At 39.7% G+C, this 22,597-nt stretch overlaps 5 protein-coding genes across 6 annotated transcripts; 2 read left to right on the top strand and 3 right to left on the bottom strand.

Moving 5' to 3' along the window:
- Positions 1-362: 362 nt before the first annotated feature.
- Positions 363-6,237, bottom strand: LOC141834891 (3-hydroxyisobutyryl-CoA hydrolase-like protein 5). Of its 2 annotated transcripts, XM_074722281.1 has the most exons (15): positions 6,120-6,237; positions 5,928-6,011; positions 5,774-5,842; positions 5,622-5,682; positions 5,450-5,523; positions 5,280-5,363; positions 5,039-5,123; positions 4,809-4,894; positions 4,464-4,585; positions 4,317-4,377; positions 2,076-2,174; positions 1,287-1,388; positions 1,054-1,095; positions 854-960; positions 363-780 (listed from the first exon to the last, which is right to left on the bottom strand). In XM_074722281.1, exons 1-15 carry the CDS (start codon positions 6,147-6,149, stop codon positions 681-683), a joined length of 1,206 nt encoding a protein of 401 aa, XP_074578382.1. In that variant the 5' UTR covers positions 6,150-6,237; the 3' UTR covers positions 363-680. The 2 variants fall into 2 exon arrangements, with proteins under 2 accessions (XP_074578382.1, XP_074578383.1); XM_074722282.1 differs by lacking the exon at positions 6,120-6,237 and having other exon boundaries at positions 5,928-6,041.
- Positions 6,238-8,068: 1,831 nt separating this feature from the next.
- On the bottom strand, positions 8,069-9,611 carry LOC141835436 (putative UDP-glucosyl transferase 73B6). The gene has a single exon (XM_074722891.1). The coding sequence runs from the start codon at positions 9,609-9,611 to the stop codon at positions 8,127-8,129; it is 1,485 nt and encodes a 494-aa protein (XP_074578992.1). The 3' UTR covers positions 8,069-8,126.
- A 1,397-nt stretch (positions 9,612-11,008) lies between these two features.
- LOC141834892 (uncharacterized protein At4g28440-like) lies at positions 11,009-14,390 on the top strand. The gene is made up of 2 exons (XM_074722283.1): positions 11,009-11,303; positions 13,902-14,390. The coding sequence occupies exons 1-2, from the start codon at positions 11,051-11,053 to the stop codon at positions 14,090-14,092; spliced, it is 444 nt and encodes a 147-aa protein (XP_074578384.1). The 5' UTR covers positions 11,009-11,050; the 3' UTR covers positions 14,093-14,390.
- A 1,303-nt stretch (positions 14,391-15,693) lies between these two features.
- On the top strand, positions 15,694-16,266 carry LOC141834825 (glutaredoxin-C9-like). Its single transcript, XM_074722198.1, has one exon. It carries the CDS (start codon positions 15,749-15,751, stop codon positions 16,166-16,168), a length of 420 nt encoding a protein of 139 aa, XP_074578299.1. The 5' UTR covers positions 15,694-15,748; the 3' UTR covers positions 16,169-16,266.
- A 922-nt stretch (positions 16,267-17,188) lies between these two features.
- LOC141834485 (WUSCHEL-related homeobox 9-like) lies at positions 17,189-18,841 on the bottom strand. The gene is made up of 4 exons (XM_074721811.1): positions 18,745-18,841; positions 17,997-18,626; positions 17,293-17,525; positions 17,189-17,194 (listed from the first exon to the last, which is right to left on the bottom strand). Exons 1-4 carry the CDS (start codon positions 18,839-18,841, stop codon positions 17,189-17,191), a joined length of 966 nt encoding a protein of 321 aa, XP_074577912.1.
- Positions 18,842-22,597: the final 3,756 nt, after the last annotated feature.

The raw sequence follows: 22,597 nt of genomic DNA, 5'->3' as shown, positions 1-22,597 counted from the left end.
TGATGAAATATCTTTTCAATATTTTTTTTGAATGAAGAATTTTGCCTGTGTATATATACAGTTGATCGGGCGATTTAAGTTTCTTTATCGAAGTTATGATGATAAATTAACTTTGACCTAACACTACAGTAAAAAGTGAAATCTGCCACCCAGCGGCTCCACACGGTGGATCCCATAATCATAAGGTAAATCAGAAAGTTACAGTTCGATCACTATGGAGAGAGTATTATCTCAGCTTTGCTAAGATTCGACCCTTATCCACTGTAATAAATATATCTCATAATAACCAATTCAATCATGTCCCGAGACAGCTTTGGTCTAACACACTCATAGATAAAAAGTCAACAAAAGGACAGTTCTACTTACCAATTAATTAGCTGCAGCGATGAGTAAAGCATAAATATTGTAACAAGTTCAAGGAAATTTTCTACAGCGAAGAAGCTTGCTGGTTCTTTACTCTCAACATAACAGAACATTCGATATAGAATAATTTTACATCTATTTTTATTGGCATCAGGCTGAAGGCCAGTAGATGTAAGTTATCAATGTCCTCTCGATGGCATAGACACCTCTTCAAAGGATCAACAATTGAAGTGATGCTGCTACTAACTCGCTGCAAGCATCGACCATGTTTACTCCAAGTAATCGATGACATAGATTTTATTCAGAATTCTTGCAACTTAATTCCGAGTTCCAAAGGAATTATCCACATTGCTAACTAGGTAATCTGGCTTCCCTTTCAGGCTCGGATAGACTGTATTCTCATACTTGCCACTCCATCTGCAAAATGATGCATCAGAAACCGGGGAACTGCGTAAAGGACTTTGTGATTATGGATGTAAAAGATACTAACCTGCTCGCTTCATCACCGGGTATCTGCAGTTCTAGTTCATCTTGAAATGGTTTAAAACAAAGGTCTACCTTTTCAGTGCTCACTTCTTGTAGGCTCGATGGTTCCCACTAAAATTTCATGTTAAAACACCAGTATGATGCACCATATAACATAAAAGAAAAGTAAAAGAAGACAGATAAAGTAGACATCCCATGGATTACCTTGGGGGAATTGTCCTTATCAATGTTAAGAGCTCGGATGCCCTAATAATGTGAAACATGAACAAAGGGTTAAAAACCAAAATCCAATGTTAGTGCTGCTTCAAGCATATAGAGACTCAAGAAAATTTTCATAGCGGCCAATCTTTCCTATCCTCTTTACAGATAATACGAGAAATTTAAATCAAAATGAAATGAAGAAAAATTCTCACTACAACAATATGTTTTCCAGTTACCTCATATATGTCAGTAGAAATGACTGATCTAAGCAGATTCATGGTAAGTCTGAATTCCTTCTTCAGACATTCAGCTAAAGTTTGTTTTCTTCCTTCTCGAATCTGCAAGCAAGACAATGTTAGTAAACACTACCTGTCGTTCAGCAGATGAAACAGCAAATCTTCTGCGAATGAAGCCATTTTGGACATAAATAGTAGAAAAGAAGGGGGGTGACAGTCGATCATCTGTGACATGCATTTTAGTAGAAAGACACCATACCTTTACCACAAATTCATAAATAAAATTTGCAGAATATTATGGAGATACCGCAATGGTCTGTTTCAAAATTCTCTCATGCAAAAACTTACACCTAAGCTACTAGACTACCTAGCATTTCAATACACAGACAACAGAGAAGCTACTTCTGTGTGCTCAAGTGCATGGATCTTATCTTACCATTGAACTCTACGGAAGACTATACCAGTGAAAGTGATCATATCTTTTTAAATCATTTAATTCTTTCAAGGGTAAAATATATGTTCTCCTTGTAATTTATGGTATTCCATGCATCCTTCATTTTTTTTTTTCTAAAACGGCTTAGTTCGCCCAATGACTTATTTAATCAAGGTATCCTTTGTATGCTAACATTATTAACTGTTGTTTTGATTAGTTAAGCATCCTGCATACACAAGTTTGCAATTTTCATACAGTTTTATTTATCTTTCTGGAGAGGAAAATTATCGTCACACTTTTAAAAAGGAGTATGAGTATAGCAATCTTCATTCAACTATCAAAGTAAGTTGCATTACGGATTTCAGTGTAATCTTCAATCCAGTAGGAGAGCTTCTCTTCAATCCTTTTAGTATAGGAAAGATCCATTCATGTCCTGCCATGTTTGCTTCATCTTCCTGCAAAAAAAGTAAAATAAGGCTCACTTAGATGATGATAAAATCTAAACAATTTTATACTCATGCATGAAAATGCTATCTTATTTAGAACACAAAAGGTTAACATTCTAATGAAAGTTTGCATCCCAGAGGTTGAAATTTTCCTGTACCAATACTAGCCTCCTTCCTTCTGTCCTAAATAATTATAGTCTAGTGAACCATAAATCACAATAAATTAACTATAACGCAGATCTAAAGCTCATTGCTCATCCGCTCTTACTGAGCATAGGTTAAACAGCTAAGATTCAGCATCACAACAAAAGCAGACTTGTATTAATCAGACATTCTAAGCCACACGGTGCGGGTAGCTAGATGTACTATTAGGTTGAAGAATAAACAAATTTCAAATGGTTATTGAAAATACTAAAATCACTAATAGCATCCTGCTGGTTAAGAAACTCAAGAAAGGAGTCAGAGAAAATGGAATAAGCATGCAACATTGCTACCTCAGTTGGCATAAATGAAAATTAACAGGAACTGTCTTACATATGTTGTCCATTTAACAAAGGCGAGCTCAAAATCAATATTAACAACAAAATGTTAAACAATGCTTTTACTGCCAGCCAATCTGAGATTCTAATTTCTGACCGCTTTACACTAAAATTGACACATACAAGCTAAATATACCCTTAGTGACAAATTGTGTTGTTCCAATATTGATATGTCATACCAAAATTAAGATGTCTGATAAAATATTTTTCACAAAACTGTAGATAGTGTAATAATTCAGATTTATTGGCGTTGGGTATGAGTATCTAACATTGGTGCGTGTGGTCATAAAGTGTTCAACATGATTGTTTCCAAAAAATTTTGCATGCAAACAATAGGGATGTCCGTTACCAATTCAGAGTGTCAATGTCTAACATGGTTACGAAGGGGTAGACGAAGAGTCAAGTATATCTAGCTCCTTACTGCTCCTAAAAATATAGCAACGGAAAGAGGACAACGCATATGACATTGCCATTTTTCCTTAACATGCATTAAAAAAAAAGGAGTCATTGCATTATAGTTGTTGTACTAATCTTCAGAAGATTGTCTTAGAGAGTTTGAAACTTGTCTGAAAACCTCATTAGACAATAGTAGCCTCTTGAAACCATATTTATAATTTGTATCGTCCATAGTGGGGTTAGTAGTACTTTTCAATAAAAAATCCAAAATTTCAGTCCAACGTTTTTGTGATAGAAGAATTAGTTACCAGATTAAGAGGGTAGATGAGTGTCAATGTCAAGCTTGAAAATAGAGGTGTCAATGCCTCAGATTAGTGGTTCCTCTTTTTCTGATGAATTTTAAAAACAAAAAGAAGTTCTAGGTAGATGCATGTGTTGCTTCTAGGACAATAGTGAATAAGCCCCCGCCCTCCATAAGTGTCTTTATCTAATTAGAGGCAAAGCAACTCATAAAACTTTCGGCTTCAATTTTGATTTGCTGCTATCAATCTCACTAGTGCAAAATGACGGGGAGCTAAATTCCACCAGATATTCTGGAGAAAAGATTCAGATTGTCCTGATCTGCAATTTCCACTCCAGACTTTATACTCACAATCTGTTGTCATGTTTCCCACCCTGCATCAATATAAACACTTTCTACAAGTGCACTAGCTAACACTTCCACTGAAAAATTGATGGCAAATATGCTTGCAATGGGAGGTGAAAAAGAATCCGAACTCTAGTGGAGTGAACTAATACTTCTTGCTAAATGGTGGAAATTTCATATTTTCATTTTCTAGAGACATACTTATGAAATAGGACAAAAGAATGCTTCTTATGGATTATGGAGAAATTGATATCTCATTGAAGTATGTGACAAGATCTACTAGTTTGAAGACATCAAAGGAACACAGATTATGCTAAAGCTATCTCTATAAAACTTAAAGAAGATAATTAAAACAAATGTGGACTTTATAAGAATATGATATGCTACAGAACATACCCAGTATCAACTGTATTCCAACCAAGCAAGAGAACATGACACTGTCTTGAACGGTAATGCAAATTGAGAACGAGAATCCAAAGGAACAACATTATTTAGATTGGAATTTATCAAAGACATGAAGATCAGGGTATCAGTGATTATCCAGAAATAATGAATAGCTGCATAACTCACAAATAATTTGATGATCTCCTCCACAGACTCCCCACAAAAGCATTTGTCAACTGTTGACAACCTGAAAAAGCGCATTCCTAACAGTTTTTTTCTATATATACCATTTTATTTTCCAACATTAGGAATGTAAGATCCGGTGTTGTTTACCTATTTAAGATGCTTTGTTCATCAGGTTGGACATCCAATGAGAACTTTTCAATTACTGATCTGATAGAATTCTCATCATTCGTGCTCAAATCCAACAAAGCACTTTCAAGTTCTTGCAATTTCTGCATTTAACATTACAAAAATAAGGAGAGAAAAAAGAAGAAAAACTCCCTTCCATAATATTTATCTGAATGAGTGGTGCTGGTTGTTTAATAGACACTAAGTACAGGTTCGAAGATAATACAATCGGGGAAGGAAAAGAAAAACTAACTTGACCCATCTGATACAAAGTTTTGACCTTGCATATCCATACAGAGAGGAATAGGAATCAGTTCTTGAACAAACCTCAGATGGAACAAAATGTGTTGCAAGTCCTGCAGCAATCATCTCCTTCCCATTCAACCTTGAACCAGTTAATGCTAAGAACTCCCCTGTAAATCCAGCCAAGAACCAAAAAGCTAATGTGTCATGTACTAAAAGCCAAAGGCAATGGAAAAATACATCAAATTTTCAATTGTGGTTTTCATAGAAATTTGTTAGTTTCATAGAGAAGCATTGCCCACAATTACACTCACCAAAGTATCCTGGAAGGCGTGGAAGGATATAAGAGAAGCTGCAATCAGGGTGTAGTCCGATACTCGCCTCAGGCATTCCAAAAACCTAGTGAGCAAAAAGCATTCAGAGCTCTGTTGTATGTTAGATGAAGTTTCCTATGTGGATGTTAGGCATTAACCGGTTAGGCATCATAAAAAGACAAAATACGAAGCGTCATAATTTTTTTTTAAAGATTCACTACAAGGAAACTACAAAACGCACAGTTTTCTCTGTTACTATAGAAAATTTTGCAGGGACAACCAAAGCAGAACCTCCACCCATGACTATTCCATTAGTGAGGGCAACCTGAGATACATAAGAAACACCATTTGGGTATTGAGACAACATAACTAGAACAGAAACCTTTTAACATTCAAAATAAAGATAAATACCGTGGGCTTTTTATACGTATGAAGGTGATAGCACAGCCAGTACATTCTGTAAACGACCTCAAGGCAAGAATCATCTGGCAAAAATATCCCCATTTTTAGACAACAACAACAAAAAACATGAAAGGTCGCACAGAATGCAACGTAAGCTCTTGTTTCCTTTAAAATTCCCAACCTTTTCTCCCTTGGTAGAACACCTTCAAATCCCCACCAGCAGAAAAGGCACGACCCGCCCCCTACACAAAGAAAGAAACCAGATTACCGGCGACTTCAAAGGAGAAAGGAACTTCCGAAACTAGGTTTCACGAAAAAAAAAAAAAATCCAACCTTGAAAATAACTAGCTTGGCATCATCATCCTTCTCCCACTTCTCAAGGAACTGGGCCAGGAGATAAACCTGCCACGAAAATACGCCTCTCATCAATCCTTGGAAAATGGAAAACCACATCAAAACGTAAGAGAGGCCATCTCCGCGAACTTACTACTCCAGGAGAGATGACATTGAGCTGCCGGGGACGGTTCAAGGTGATCACCCTCGCAATCCCTACCTCCGCTCCAAGAACTACCTGGTGAAAATTATCGATTGATTGAGCCATGCCGGATCTTAGCGTGAGAATGCGGAAGGACCAATTCATAACTTAAACAAACATAGATCGCAAATTCCGGATCCCTACCTCATCCGAATTGCTGCACTCTTGAGCCATGCTTCTGCAGTCGGAGCCGAGGTAGCTTGCAGATCGGAAGAGTGCATATTAACAGGTGGAGAAGCGGGGGTAGTTGACTGACGGTGGTCGGTAGCATATGGATGGTAGGTCAAGAATAAGAGACGCTGCTCCGTATTTCAAATTCAATTCTTGAAAAAAAAAAAATATATATTATATATATATATATATATATATATATATATATATAAATTATAATTATCTTCTCCTTTCACATGTTTTAAAAAGGTGGAATCTGCCACCTTAGTAGTCCCACACCCCACGACCATATGTAAGAAGGTAAATCGAGAAATTGTAGTTGATCACGCAAGAGGATATTGCCTGACTTCGTCAGGATTCGAACCTTTGTCCTCTTCTATAACTCTGCTGTGTCGTAACCAATTTAATTATGCTCCGGGACGCACAACAACCAACTGCGACCTACCCGCTCGTGGTCCTCGTTCAATCGACCTAACCCTCATCAATGTTTAATATTTGATGAAAAAGAGAGCTGAATAAATTGTCATATTCTATTATATAAGGAAAATATTTAAATAATGAACCAGATCGGATTTGATGAAAATTATTCGCCTGTTCTCTCACAATAAAAAAAAAATGTTAACTATTTGATGAAAAATCACCTCTTCCACAAGTGTTTAAATCTAACAAAATTGTATTTCTCAAATATGTCAAAGATACACGATTAAACGTGGACCATTTTAAGCTTATATTTTTAAGATTTCGCCAATTAATTTTGTAAGATATCACTGATTACTTAATTTTAAAATTTTATGATAAATTTGAGAGATGAGACACCGATCACATAAATTTAAAAAAATGTATGATGTAGTTGTTCTAGCTAAATATTGTAGATGGATAAACCACCCATCAATGAATGATGCGATGTATGTGACCTTTGAAAACTCTAGTTAAAGAAAATGAAGAGGGTCTAGAATACACTTTAGCAAGAGATTAGATAGACATCGGAAAGTCCCGACAGATCACTCCAACACTCAAGTTAGGATTACTCGAAGGAAAAAATGACTACCGAAAGAAGAAGAAGAAGAAATCCCCTTGACGTACCTTTTCTAGGGTTATATAGCCATCAGGAAAAGCATTTCTATGTCGATTGGAACAACATCATTATGGGAGTGTATGAGATCAAATTTGATCGTCGTTGATTGCTTCCATTTCTTTTTGACGTTATGTGCAAATAGGAGAGTATCTGAGGAGATTAGATATAACAACCTCGTAATCGCTCTTTTATTTTTAAGTTGTCACGTGTTTTGGGAATATTTGTAGCCCTTGTTTATGAACCCATAAATGATAGATACTCATACTTAGGATATGGAGCAGGCCTAGAGGTGTATAGAATTGAGACTTAAGTCAAAGCTAGAATGAGCCTTGAAATCGAGATGACATCCGAGGTTGAAATGGCATCTGAAACAGAAATGACATAATTGGGATAGCGTCTAAAGTCGAGATGACGTATGAGGTCAAGGTGGCGTCTAAGGCTGAGATGACATTTGATGGCATCTAAAGTTAAGATGACGTCCGAAATTGAGATGGCATACGAAGCTAAAATGACACCTAAGGCTAAAGTGGCATCTGAGACCTAGATGACATTTGAAGTCAAGATGATATCTAAAATTGAGATGATGTCTGAAACTAAGATGATATCTAAAGTCAAGATGATGTCTAACACTGAAGTGATGTTTAAGATTGAAATAACATCTAAGATCAAAATGACGTCCAAAATCAATATGATATTGGAGACCGAAATGATATCTAAACGCATCTAAACTTCACCGGGATGAAATCAACCTTCTCTTCGATTTGTGTTAACATGACACTTCATGACCTTCGTATTACATACGTGTTTTATTAAAGAGAATGCCTCGTCTCACATCAATATTATTAAATAAAAGATAAAATTTATTCCTTATTGGAGATGCTAACGTTCGTCGATGGGGTCAAGGCCTATAAAGAACCGACCGCAGCGGCGGCGACGTCCTTCTTCTTGCCTTGCCCCTCTCGGATCTCCACGAGCAAATCTCTCAGCCCCTTGTCGGAAGATCCGCCCTCCCTCACCGCCTGTCGCGCCTTCTCCCCGAGCTCCCTCGCCCGCCTCCGTATCCCCTCCGCCTCCTCCCCTCCGTCCATTATCCTCCCCACCGCCCGCGCCAGCTCCTCCGCCCTCACCACATGCGGCTCGTCGTCCACCGTGCTCCGACAACGCTCCGACGCCCGAGCGCCGACGCGCAGCACCGCCACCACCAGCTTCTCGTTTATGAACTGCTCCGTCGACAGCGGCCAAGTCACCATAGGCATCCCCGCAGCGGCGCCCTCCAGCAAGGAGTTCCACCCGCAGTGCGTCAAGAACGCACCGGTCGCCTCATGGCTTAGCACGTCCACTTGAGGGGCCCACCCTGGTAGCACCAATCCACGCCCCTCCACCCGCTGCTCGAACCCCTGCGGCATCCACTCCTGGCCGTCCTCCTCGCGCACCACCCACAGGAACGGGCGCCCGGACGCCTCTAGCCCCTGCGCCATCTCCCTCAACTGTTCGTTCGCGAACCGGCTCCAGCTCCCGAAGCAAGCGTACACGACGGACCTCGGCGCCTGCGCGTTTAGCCACGAGAGACACCGTGATCTGTTCGCGGAGGCAGCAGGGTCGCCGCCACCGCGCACGCCGGCGTTGGAGGTCGCCAGGGATACAGGTCCCACGAACCAGCTTCTAAGTCCGCGGGCTCGCAGGTAGTACTCGCTGTAGGAAGCCTCCATCTCGGCGAAGCTGTTGACGATGACGCCCGCACTTGCAGTCTCCGCCTCGACGTACTCGTCCCGGAACCGACGCAGGGGAACATCTCGGCGGAGGAAATCCGGGAGCTCGGAACGCGTAAGGAACACTGGGTGAGGGAGGTCTGGGACCAGGACGGGCTCATCGTCACCGGCGACACCGGCGTGGGGCCGGTGCTTCCTTACGGAGGCCACGACGGAGGCGGGGAAAAGCCCCACAGCAGTGAAGAGAAAGCGGGGTACGCAGAGATCGCGGGCGATGAGGGCGGTCCACGGGAAGTGGACGTCGGAGACAACGGCATCCGGGCGGTGGAGGCGGAGGAGCTGTTCGTGGGCTGGGCGCGTGAAGGGGGTGGCCAAGTCGATCTTGTACGACTCCTCAGGGGGGAGGTCGCTGATGTTCTCGACGCCTGGGGGTAGGCCGGACTCGGCGGACGGAAATGGATAGATGAGGGTGCGGAGAGGAAGTCCGCCGGCGGCAGCGGCGTCGACCGTAACGCGGATTAGAGCCGCGTTTCTCGGCGTGACGAGGATGGTGGAATCAACGCCGCGGGCTGCAAAGAGGCGGGCAATGTCGACCAAGGGAATGAGGTGGCCGGTGGCGAAAAAAGGGATGAAGAAGACGCGGAGCGGCAGGGGATCGGCGTCGGCGACGAGGCGGTCCATCACTAATCACTAGAGTTAGAATCTCTACGATGGAACGAAGCAATAATGAATACTCGCTTCATCAATATATAGCACACATGAAGAATTCCGTGTTTACCACGATGTATTTTTAAATTACAAATATATATATACCACATATTAAATTTTCATTAATAATTACTAAAATGATTGACAATATTTGGAAGCGGATTGTAGATGAGTGTATTTTGGAAATATTACACACTTGATTACTCTAAGATATTCGCATTTAAATATTTTTCAAATTCGTTTTTTAAATATAGTGCAAATTAAATTATCTATACGAGCATAAGTTTTATTTGTGCCTTTATTTCCGTTATATTTTAAAATAAATTTTCTACTTTAAAATATTTTCTTCATTTAAAAAAACTCATCATCAAGTAATTAATTATATATGCATCATTACTAATTAATAATTAGTAATAGAAATACGGTGGTGTGGACAAACATCCATGATTCCATAATCTTGAAATAGTTTAAACTTTTATTTAATTAATGAAGTAGTAATAATTAATTAGCACATTAATTAGACCGGCACTGCAGATCCGTCAGCAAAGTCTTCATGTCTATACAACTTATTTGACTTACACGCTTGATCTATTTAGTCCTTATTATGATCTATTATATTTAAATTTTTATTAAATAAAATTTTAAATACACTCTATTATACATAAATCTATATTATTTTAACTTTTATCAAATTCATATTTGATACATGAAAAATATAAATTATATTCACGAACGCATCCAGTTTAATACATTGACTTAAAACTGGGTGTTTAGCGGTTTAAATGCACTATATAAAATTGCGTCCGTGGTTCACATGCCAGTGGTAGTGGATTAATATTTTAATTAACAAATTATTGTTTTTTCAATAAATCTATATTACTTTAATTTTTAATATAAATTATATCAACCGTCGCCTCGAATTTATTTTTAATACATTAATTTAAAATTGAGTGTTTTAATATGTTGATACATACAATAGCGATACAAGTACGGCATCGATTTTATTTATGTGCAAACTTTGTTAACAAATTACTTATATAAAATTGAGTCCGTGATTCACAAGCCAGTGGATGAAAAAGGTCGGCACAGCCTCACGGTCAAGGTGCTTGAAATCAGTTACTGGGGTTTTGTTTAACCGGGTGAATTTAGTCGATTAGACGATGAACCGATACTTCATTCCGGATAGATAATATTCGATCAATTGTAATTTTTTGATTTATCTCTTTACATGTCTAATTTTTAAGAGTTCATTCCGGGTGAATATAAATATTAACCCGACTCTGTTTGAACTATGGACCGGTTTGGACACGGTTTGTGCGGCCCGGATCAAGGTTTGCAGCGCAATGGGGATTATGTGTCGTCACAACGTTCGAGACTCTGGTTTGTAGTCTAGGGTTTCGATTTTGTCGGCAATGGCGACGACGCAGCAGCAGCAGTCCCGAGGGAGTTCGGTGGGCGCGAAGAGGAAGCCAATATTCACGAAGGTGGATCGGCTGAAGCCTGGGACGAGCGGGCACACCCTCACGGTCGTGGTGCTGAAATCCGAGACCGTGGTCGATAAGGGCCGTGCTGCCACCGCAGTTCGCGTTCGCCCCACCAGGATAGCCGAGTGCCTCATCGGCGATGGGACTGGGAGCATCGTTTTCACCGCTCGCAACGAACAGGGTTCGATTCTTTCGCTTTCGCCATTCTCTCAGTCTCAGATTGATTTCGTGTGCATGCATGGATTTATCTTTCACCCAGTGCCTCATTATTGTCGTCTATAGATGACCAGATAATATCTGCCATTTTTGGGGGGAAGTTAGGGTTGATTCGTTTAGAATTTTTTGTTGAAATATTCTTCCGTGAAAGATTACTAAGGGACAAAAAACTTGACCAACATTAATGGAAATACAGCTCGATTAGAAGTATGCCCACTATGACCACCGACGAGTGCGGAGTGCCTGTTTGCCCAGCTGCTGGATATAGCGTAGAATGACCCTTTTACCTCATACTCAACTGTCGTCTTCTACTTTCGTGGTTGCTCCGCCCGATTGCGCTGGTGAAGTTGGCTCCGATGATGCAGATCTGTTGGCAGGATGTAGCTCTGTCCAATTCCGTTTGGCGCAGCTCTCTCGGCATGTCACATTACTCTTCAACTTCCCAAATGAACTCCCTTGGAGGCACATCTTTCTCAGCATAGTGCAGCTCTTCTGACTTCCCTGGCTAGCTATCTTGGCACACCTCTGCTGACGTTAGGGCCTTCTTGGCGAGGATGATTACTGTCATTTCATAAATTTGTCCCTTTTCTTCCTCATTTGGAGGACGAAAAATTTCACCAAGAATCACATTACAGAATGCCTCTTCCTAGCATTCCAAAATTTCAGGATGAAGGCAAAACAGTGGGGGTGAGAGGCTGAGCTTACAGCTTTCCCCCACTCTCTTTGGATTTTGTCTCCACCTGGGTAAACAGGGACCGAAAGGATGATGTGTCATACTCTAATGGACTTGATGGTGTCTAATAGTTTAATTGATTAAGTGCTGGACCCTTTCAGTCTTCAAAGTGAAAAATTTTCCTACTTCTGCACACAGGAATTTGAAATGGGGGGTTCTTTACCATATGAAAATTTAAAGATGAGAATAAAGAAGCTATACCTTCTCTTAACGTATGGATTACGTCTAATGTAAGTGGAGGAAGGATAAATCTTACTATGTCTGATTCCATGTCTTAAGGTATGAAAATGGTGGGCAATTAACTCTATGGATGATTTAACTCAGATATTGTATTATCAGTAATAATTATTCTTTACAACACTATTTATAATCTTCTATTTCACAGATGAAAAGATTATGATTTCCAAAAGCAACTGCTTGGGCCGATATTTAGCTACCGAGGAATAATCTGAAGGGGATTGTGTAGCGCCCTTATATGCCTGATATAACAAATGCTATTTGCACGTGCATTTTAAAAAGAGTCTTATTTGATTAGTTTAAACGTTGTGATAACAAATGACATTGACCTAAAACTGTAACCTATCTCTATTTGGTAGCTTACAACTATAGATGTTAACTTAAACATGATTAACTTATATTTTCTATGTAGAAGTATGAAGTGGACTTGTCAATTAGTATACTATATTGGATGTATGTTACTCTTTTTCTATTTTTTTAATTATATTTAATACTAACCAGATATGCCTCTCCATGCAACATATGCAATATGCAGTGGATCTGTTGCATACTGCCTACACATTCTTTTTGAAACTTTGGAAACAATTGAGTAGAACTTTGAAGTTTAAACACATAAATTCAGTTTCTCTTAGTGACATTAATTGCTGTAAAGTCACTCGCTAGACTTTGTCTAGCAAACTGTTACTTCATTTTATTATCAAGTTTGAATATGAACTCAAGAGACAGTCAAAGGGTTGTTTGTTTGATTCCTCTGTTCAATCATAGAGGAGATTTTAGCAGCGCTTAGTCTCTTGAATATGCACTGTGCCCACCAGCCCGGCAATTCTCTTACTTCAGCTTGTCCTTTGATTCCCTTCTGTTTCAAGTGTCTGCTTGGCTTGTCTTCAAATTGTCCCTTGACTCCTGTTGGATTGTCTTCTTAACCGGACTACTTCAATATGTTAAGTTGGCTTTGCCTAAATTTATGGAATGGCAAAATTGTAGTGGAATGTTAGATTGTCCGTCTTACTTAATGGCCTTTGTTTTTGTCATTATGTTTAAGATACCTCTATTTATTGTTTTTTTCTCAAGCATATGTACATTTTGAAAAGCCATAAACTGGATTTTTCCTGGGAAAGATTCTTTGTGCATGCATGTGACCATGTGTGTTAAGCTTTGTCCCATGAATGCTCATGGTAAAATGATCGCATACTGTAAAGTGATGAAATTGCATTCCTCCTGATGCTTTCTGGTGGGAGAGCAGCATTGAAGATGTGCTTCATCACATCTGTCTTTTTTTATCTGTATCCAAGGAATATGGAGACAGTTATAGGTTGTCAGAATGCTACCTAGTGATACTTAGATTACCGGACGTTTTTTTATGCTAAACACATTTAAAATGAATGAATAAGGGAATGCCATTACCACATGGATATGATATGAATAGTAATGCTGTTAATGTGTTTTTACTTGTCCCAGTCAAAATTTTCTTCAAGTACTGCAAAGTATAAATTGTAGATGTAATTCTTTATACCCATAATAAAGAATATCTTTGCTCTTGGAAAACTGATCTTGCAGTTTTTGTTCCCGTATGATCTTTTTATTCTTTCACAGTTGACTTGATGAAACCCGGAAACACTGTCATTCTCCGCAATGCGAAGATCGACATGTTCAAAGGTTCAATGAGACTGGCTGTAGACAAGTGGGGACGCATCGAAGCGACTGAGCCAGCCAATTTCACTGTGAAAGAGGACAACAACCTGTCTCTGGTTGAGTACGAGTTGGTGAATGTTGTGGAAGAGTAACAACTGCTCGCATCGGCAAATAATAAGTACGCGTGGAGCTGGAAAAAGATCATCAATTCTGCGTGCTTTTGATGAACAATATGCGTGCGCATGATGTCAAAGCAAGTAGATTCGCTCATGGCAGAACTGAATGAATGCTACGACCACCTTCACCTTGAAGGAATCCGGCCAACGGATGTTAATACTGCATCATTTTAGAGTTAATTGTTTTTGGTTTGATTGTGATAGATTTTGAACTTAAAAATAGCATTATTTTTGTAATGACTCCAATCTGTTTTAAATCGTTTGACGAGTTGAATTGTCTGGAAAAGGTGGATGCCTACGTTCTCGTTCGTAATCGTGAGCGAATGTTTACATGAGCCCTTGTAATCCTGACGTGTATATATATATATATATAATACTTCCAAAATACATTCCGACCATCGATTGCCGCCGGACCGGACACATGGGATTACATTTGACTGTACTTCCAAGATCCAAGTCCAACTGGGATTTATCAACAAATTGATATCTGTGGCCCACACGGCCACCAATGGGCCCAATTCTTTTCTGTACACGTTTATAATACGTTGCCCCTAGTCACCGTTCCGTCGTTTTCAATTCTGCTGCTGGGTCCTGTACTGCCGCGCGGGCGAGGAAGCTGCCAGTTACCTGATTTAGTAAGAATTTAATTAATATTATATAATTATATATATATATATAATATATTTAACGATCATGAAAAAATATTACAAATTATTTATAAATAATATTATAAATAAAGTTTATAAATCATATTCATTAATAAATTTTTATCTATAAATAAATAAATTTTCAACATGGATAATTAAATAGTAATCGACTAAAAATTAAAAGCGAATAATATTTAAACAGATGAAATTTTTGCTTAAAAAATGGTAAATCAAACTCAAATAACTATTTTAGCAATTTAGTTTTTTTTAATTTAATTTTACCTTACTTATCTTATCAAAATAAGTTTAACACAAACTTTTATTAGATTACCTTAACTAAACACTGTTTCTTTCTATTTAATGTTTGGTTTGGTAATTAAATTTGATGTTTAACAATAATTGAATCAAATATTTATAATTCTATTTAATGTTTGAGAAGTTATTTATGTTAGTTTATCAATTTGAATAGATTTAAATAAATAAAATTTTAATATCAAACTTATTAATAAACTAAACGAATTCAAGATTATACAAGTTTAAAACAATCAAATAAATTTAAATTAAAAGCTCAATAATATTTAAATAAATTAAGATTTAAAAAAAAAAAGAAATTAAGGTCAATGTAAACAACGATTTTAAGTTTATTTTAAACATGGTTTAACTCATTTATTTTATTACAAACTCTGGTCCGATCCGTTTACCACACCACCCGACACCAAACACCGTTTCATTCTATACACTAGGCGACACGTTGGTGCAGACGCGTCAATGGCGTCACCCACGAAGGCTACGTGCGCCGACCACGTTTCGAATTGGGGTGGAGTGTTGACGACTTCTGATGCCGTCAGATTTTCTTGTTCTGACGTCATCCACGCGCCCTCCCTGCTACTATATAACCATCCCCTTTCTCCCTTCCACTTCTCCACCCCAAATTCGGATTCTTCCTTCTCAAATTGGCTGATAAAAAGGGAAAGAAATCGTAATAATGCAGGAAGCGACCGTATCTTATCGATCGGCACTCTTCGCAGCCGAATCGCCCTCCTCGCCGTCGTCGTCCTCCACCTCCTCTTCCAGCGGCGGAAAGCGTGCCGCGGTGATGCATCAGATGGTGGCCAAGAATCCCGTGGTGGTGGCGGGGCGCAGGGAATGCTGCATGTGCCACGTCGCCAGGCGGCTGCTGCTGGGGCTGGGAGTCAACCCTGCGGTGTGCGAGCTTGGCGAGGAGGCCGCGGCGGAGCTAGAAGGGGCGGTCGAGGTCAGCGGCGGGAATTGTAGGGGGCCGATGATTCTTCCAGCGGTGTTCGTGGGCGGAAGACTTCTCGGTGGGCTCGATCGCCTCCTCGCCGTTCACATCGCCGGCGAGCTCGTGCCGATCTTGAAGGAAGCCGGCGCTCTTTGGCTCTGATGACCATTCTGCCCCCCTCTTTTATATTTATACGCGAAACAAATACAAATCGACAGCTGTGCTTCAAGATTCGTAATATTAAAAGAACGTTGCTTTCGTCAAACGCAAATGTTGTCACTGACACGTCACTATATGATTATTGACTTTTGCCACGTTAGCGTATGAGTCTGAGTCAACTCCACGCGGTCGTAAATGTAAACGCATGCACCAATATCTATACGAAGCTTCTTCCACAGCTCCGTAGTCAAAAAATTACGCACGAACAAGATCGAGATTTCTACGCAACCTTCTTTGCCTGCACCTTCGCTAAATAGCAAATGATGCCCTGCGTGATCAAAGTAAGCTGCAATCTTTGACTCTGTATCAAAGTCAAACAAATTGACACGCGTGATGCACGATACCTGCTGCACCCGACATTGTGGATTGCAGCTAGCACACACTTATTGCAAGCTTAGATTCTGTATCAAAGTCAAAACAAATTTTGTAGTTGTTGTGTGTAATGTGATTAAAAATATTTTCTGTAACCCTCTTTCCCTTCTGGTTGGGAATCTATCAGTGTCAATTTATAGACAAAAATATGGCATATAAAATATTTGATCCCTACTGTTGTCATTATTTTACTCTCTAAAATAATCCATTTGGTTTAAGAATGTGAGGTCCATGATGATTCGAATTAGTGTAATGAATGATCATGTTTGGAAGGCTGTCCAAATTATGTAATTGAGTATTTAACTGTCCACATATATATATAGCTCCTATCCAAGACAATGCACAAACAAATTGGGTTTATATGATCACAAAACTCAAGGGGTACTTATTGCTACAAAATTAACTTGAAGATGATTAATTAAGATCCAAAAAGAAGTACATCAGTCATGTAGGATATATATACTCCATAGAAGAGTTAACATTCATGGGATTAATTACTACAAAGTTGGAAAGGCACTTTTGCAAAATAAAACCCATTTATGCAGTGAATCTACATTCTTGAGTGCTGACCATGCTACTTTCAGCTACTTACTAAACCTGCATAACAATTAGTATAATCAAATGACTATAATTAATCAGAGATGGTAGCTGGTAACCAACTAATTAGGTAGTAATGAATTAAATTAAATAATTACGAGGTAATAGGAAGCTCCATGTTGGAGAGGATGGAGGGTCACACCCCACTCATCAGTAAGCACAGGTTGCCCGGATTGATCCAGAAGGATGGCTTCCGGCCCGAGCACCTGCCTCACATTTATCCGGCCGGCTGCCACCTCGTACGCCGCCTCACTGGTGATCACCGTCGACCAGCTGTTGCAGGATGCTCCAGTACCGTCAAATATTCCGCTACCAATTCCCCCCATTAACACTGTTCATTGATGTATAAATTAAAGAAGCTAGCAAGAGGAAATGGCATGTAGAATTGTAGATTGTGTATATCTAAATCGTTTGAAGTCGATGCATGAAAAAGACACAGCACAATCTATATGAATCTCATGCACACGTCCAACGTCCAATCTGTAGGAGATCAATGACACAACCATCTACCGTGTCATTCAATCCCCATCGTATATGTGTCTTGGTGACAGGACTGCCTAGAGCTCTGTTCTTCCTTGTCTTTTCTTTACATGATAAAGGATTGCGTGCACGTATAGTAGCTGTTGTTCTAATAGTAAGACAGCTCTCAATTTCGGGAGCATTACCAGGTGGCTACAAAAGTTGAAGTGAAAACACATGGAAATGCATAATGTCAAGTAGATGAGGGAGGATCTAAGAATAGTTGTAGCTGCACTGAACCATCACTCTCAGTATGTGAGATCTGGCTATTAATGGCGCATACCTTGTATATCGCTGCTACCATTAACGCAGCTGCCTACAGTAGAAGCACTAGCAGTTGGAGCAACAGCAGCTGCTGCATAAAGTTGCTGTAAATATTGCATCTTCAACTTGCACTGTTGGTGATCATCATCCTGGCCTTTCTGATCCTGACCCATGAGTAGCATCTCTGGATCGCATAGTTGTTCCGAACTGATGATCGCGGCGATGTCTTGCTCTGCCGGCGCCACAAAGGAGTTCGTCTGATTTAGGAACAAGGTCGCAGATGGCGGCCGGGGAGCGAGGTGGAATATAGTTGGGAGTGGTGAGGTTTTGTTGACGGAGTAATTGGTGGATTGGGCGGACGAAGAGGAGGAGGAGGCGGTGGGGGACGGCTTGTGCTGCCGCCGGCCGGCCGGGTTGAAGTGGTGGCGGTTGCCGTGCTTGTTCTTGGAGCGGGACTTGCGGTTCTGGAACCAGTAGAAGACGTTGGCATCGCCGACGGGCCCGAACTCCTGGAGCTGGAGTCGGATCTTGCGGATCTCGTCGCGGCTAGGGTTCACCATGCCGGAGTTGAAGATGGCTTCCAGGATCCGGATTTGCTCCGGCTTCGGGTTCCACCTCGGCTTCGGATCCGGGCTCCTCTCCTCACAACCTGCACCACCAAGCAACCATGCAATCATCACCATCATCATTTCTCAAAACCCTAACTCTCGAAAAAGAGAGCTAGCAGCTAGCTAGGAAATCGAAACTGAACTGAGATGTCGACTGACCTGGATTCTTCTGGTGAAAGACGTGATCATGTTGCCATTGGTTGCTGCAGGGCTTCGACTTGAACATGCTCGTCCAATGCTTGTTGGATGAGGCCATGATGATGATGATGATGATGATGGTGGTGGTGGTGGTGGTGGTGGTGGTGGTGGTGGTGGTGGTGGTGGTGGTGGTGGTGGTGAGGAGTGATGTATAATGGAAACAGTAGTCTCTCTTTATATCCGTGTGATATGCATGTACATGTCGAATTCCTTTCCTATAACAGCCACCACCTACTCCTCTGCTCGATTCATCACATCTATCTATAAATTTAAAATGCTGAATTAAAAGGAACAGTAGTCCTCTCTGCCCACTTCCGCAGTCGATAATTAAATTTTTTTTTAACATAACTCATTTATATATCTTCTGTAAACTAAAATATAAGAAAAGGCTCTACTATACATGACTTGTGGTACTGAAGTTACTGAAAGATGCGGCTAAAGAAGAACTTAGGAAAGAGCACCGAAGGGGAGATGAATTACTACTATTGCAAGCATTTGGGCATGAATTTTGATGAGGTCTTTTCTTTCTATGAGAGGTTCAATTTGAAAGTGGAGATATAGATTATGTTTCGAAGTGTAGTGCATGTTTGCAGGAGGAGGAGGAGAAATGAATGGGAAGAGTTAAAGTGTAGGATTATTCTAATGGAAGAGGTTTGTTGTGGAGGAATAAATGCATAAAGGGAGAGAAAAGGGAGATTACAATTAAGCACAAAGAGGTGGAGTTGATTGGGAAATGAGTTGGGAGAAGTAATTAATTGCATGGGATGAATTAGGTTACTTGGGTCATTTGGTGTTGGATTGACTCGAGGGATCTTCACCCTTTTGCCTTCTCTATGTCTCTCTTACTTCTTGCAAATATTTATGATGAGGCAATAAAAGCTTCATTACTTTCAATGGCTCGGCTTCAATTCATAGAAATAAGTACAAGGAAAAACCATCTAATGAATAATTCAAATTATCTTGATTTTGGATGGAAAAAATCATTCACTATTTTGGATGATCCAATGAACCATTTTATAAAATTAGTGTATAATGATCGAAAGATATTTTTTTTTAATTACTCATTATTTAAAATTTATTAACTAACGTTAGAAGACTTCCTTAATTAATTCAACATCGAGATAAAAAAAGGAAATAAAAGGACATAAATTTTTTTTAATTGGATATTTAAATTAAATGAGACTTACCGACTGTTTTAATAAGATCGAGATTAAACCATAATATGATCATGAATTTTTTTTATTATGGATAGAAAGGAAAAAACAATTTTTGTTTATTTTTAAAATTCAAAGTTTTTTAAAAATCATATAGTAAATAAAACATAAAAAAACTAATGATTTAATTCTATGTATAAGCATGTCTCGCGTTCATTATTCGAATGCAAATAAAATTTTCATGCAATCAGATTTTTGCATCCTAATGATTTAATTTGTATAGGATTGACTAATGATTAAATACTTAGTAAAATATTTTTTTTATGTAGTTAATACAAATTAAATTAAATTGAACAAATGTCTATGTTAATATATGATTTTTAATGTTTCTATTATACAATGACTATTTTTAAAATTTTACTGACATTTAATATTTTTATTTTAAACTAGTCAATAAAAAATATTTAAAAAGAGAGAGAGAGACATGCGATTAAAAAATAATCAAATTTATGTTTCTTAAAATATATAAATAAATCATCTCAAACAATTATTTTTTAAAATGTGTTCCTAAAAATATTAATTATCACAATTAAAAATTCTTAAACTAATTCTGGACCACCCAGGTGAACAACTTTGTCTGACCATTCATCGTCTTCACCAACCTTCTACAAAAATTTGTCGTCGGCTGTTATTAACTGAGAATCCTCACAAAAGTACCTTGAGGCTGAAAGATCAGAACAAGTCAACGGTTCGACAACACGCATGCAGATTGCACCATTGCATTCTTGAAGTCAGCTGCATTATGCATATATATTTTGTTGCAAATTTCAAACACAACAATCTACAAGAAACACTTTTCAGATGAATCTGATCACACCAAACTTGCTTGCCCTAAAACTATATATTCGCTGCAAATTATCAGAATGGCTGGTCATTCATATATGGAACGACCTAACCGAACTTCTTCATCCTGACGCTAACTAGTGTTTAATTAATTTACATGTTTTAGTAAACACAGACCTCACTGTCCTTTTGCATCACGACACTCGACAACCAATTATATGACATCTGCTTTACATCCGAAAAGGTTTCTTCCATACGTGTTCGACAAGCGAAACTTTTGGAGATCATGGCATTGTACATGTTTGTCAACCCAATGAGCTGCCATGGTGATTCATCGTCCTCGTGAGGGCTAATCATATCATGCATGCATGACTCCAATGAGACGATGGCTTGTGCGCGAGCGACCAGTGAGAGGCTCTGACGGAGACAGATTCGCCCATCACCACCACCACCGAACAACTACTGGATCCTCCATTCCTCCTCCCTCCCGATGAGGTGCAATTTATGGGCACAAAACAGGAAAAAACATTTAAAAAGAAAACAAGGAAGGCAATAAATACAATAAATGGCCTTGAATGAGCCATGTACGGTTGAGCACAAACCGCGGGGCGCAAATCCCATGAAAAGTAGCCGTGCATGCTCTTCCTCCTGCAAACTGAAGTCGACATGCATGGGAATTAGATGATCTCACTCGATCACTATCGACGCGAACGTACAGTTTGTATATATATGAGAAAGAAAAAGAGGGAGGAACTGAAAGACTGCTCCGTTTCCTCTCTGCATCATTTCTCCGTACCCATAAAGCGTGCGAAGCCTGCTGCTGGCTTTCTAAACTGAAACGGTCGGGGCTCGCTTTACTTATCCAGCCCTATTTAAAGCGCCTGTGCCGGCAATCTTCACTCTGCGAATATGGCAACGTTATTTACTGCGAACTAAGATTGCTAGCTAGCTAGCTGACGATCGATTCGAATTGAAGGATGCGAATAAAAAATATGTTTGCGCAGAGCCTTCGGCGCCTCACGTGCACGCTTTAAAAGCGCATGCAAGCAGGGAGAGTTCTAAATTAATGCACAAGCTACGGCAAGCTTTCAGTTGCTCGAGGAAGACGTCAATAACTCTTACTCGTTGCGTGCATGCGCGAAGAGATTAATGGCGAGCGGGAACAGGAAGGGGAAGGATGCAGCGGCTGATGCGGGCCGTTCCGGGTGCTGCAGCCTATGCTGGCTGCAGGCCTCCATCAATTCGAACAGACAAAATTCATTATCAAAGAATAATTATATATGAAAATTATTGTTCTTGTTTCGTATTTAGAAGGGTGAATTTTCGATCAGATGTCTTCGAGATTGACATATACTTTCAACGATCTGTTGAGAAAGAGACTCTTTGGATCCCTGCGAAACTCAACGTAACCGTAATTAGATTGAAGATCAAGATTGACCTTGACTGAATTACCACTCCGGCATTTAAATTAGACCTCCAAGCTAAGAATAGAGAAGCGAAATATGCCCCCGGGACATAAGTGAGTTGGTTACGACGCAGCAGACTTGCAGAAGAGGACAAGGGTTCGAATCCTGGCGAAGCCAGGCAATACCCTCCTGCGTTAACCAACTGCACTTTCTCGATTTACCTTTTCACAGATGATCGTGGGACCGACCGTGTGGGGCCACTAAGAGCCACCTTTTGCAGAAGAGAAGCGAAACATAATAGAAAAATAAGAGAAAGGTTCAAGAGTCACTTGTGCGCATACCTTAGTTCGCAAGAACGACTCCTCTTTTATACATGCATTACCCCTTGGGAGAATAATGTCTAATGTCCTG

The sequence above is a fragment of the Curcuma longa genome, chromosome 9 (assembly GCF_044706935.1).
Source record: "Curcuma longa cultivar G26 ecotype Majalengka, Jawa Barat chromosome 9, ITB_CL_G26_1.1, whole genome shotgun sequence".
In the NCBI taxonomy this organism is placed as follows: domain Eukaryota; kingdom Viridiplantae; phylum Streptophyta; class Magnoliopsida; order Zingiberales; family Zingiberaceae; genus Curcuma; species Curcuma longa.
Note: the sequence above shows the minus strand (reverse complement) of the source record. Positions and strands in the feature narration are given on the sequence as shown.

What these genes read in the sequence shown, in the direction of transcription:
- LOC141834891 (XM_074722281.1), bottom strand. Translation starts at nt 6,149, where the DNA reads ATGGCTCAAGAGTGCAGCAATTCGGATGAG. An exon ending in CTATAGTAACAGAGAAAACT is followed by an intron (nt 5,124 to 5,279) that starts GTGCGTTTTGTA and finishes TTTGCTCACTAG; the next exon opens with GTTTTTGGAATGCCTGAGGC. An exon ending in GAACAAAGCATCTTAAATAG is followed by an intron (nt 4,378 to 4,463) that starts GTAAACAACACC and finishes GCGCTTTTTCAG; the next exon opens with GTTGTCAACAGTTGACAAAT.
- LOC141835436 (XM_074722891.1), bottom strand. Translation starts at nt 9,611, where the DNA reads ATGGACCGCCTCGTCGCCGACGCCGATCCCCTGCCGCTCCGCGTCTTC.
- LOC141834892 (XM_074722283.1), top strand. Translation starts at nt 11,051, where the DNA reads ATGGCGACGACGCAGCAGCAGCAGTCCCGAGGGAGTTCGGTGGGCGCG. An exon ending in CACCGCTCGCAACGAACAGG is followed by an intron (nt 11,304 to 13,901) that starts GTTCGATTCTTT and finishes ATTCTTTCACAG; the next exon opens with TTGACTTGATGAAACCCGGA.
- LOC141834825 (XM_074722198.1), top strand. Translation starts at nt 15,749, where the DNA reads ATGCAGGAAGCGACCGTATCTTATCGATCGGCACTCTTCGCAGCCGAA.
- LOC141834485 (XM_074721811.1), bottom strand. Translation starts at nt 18,841, where the DNA reads ATGGCCTCATCCAACAAGCATTGGACGAGCATGTTCAAGTCGAAGCCC. An exon ending in CTTTCACCAGAAGAATCCAG is followed by an intron (nt 18,627 to 18,744) that starts GTCAGTCGACAT and finishes TTGGTGGTGCAG; the next exon opens with GTTGTGAGGAGAGGAGCCCG. An exon ending in TGGTAGCAGCGATATACAAG is followed by an intron (nt 17,526 to 17,996) that starts GTATGCGCCATT and finishes ATCAATGAACAG; the next exon opens with TGTTAATGGGGGGAATTGGT.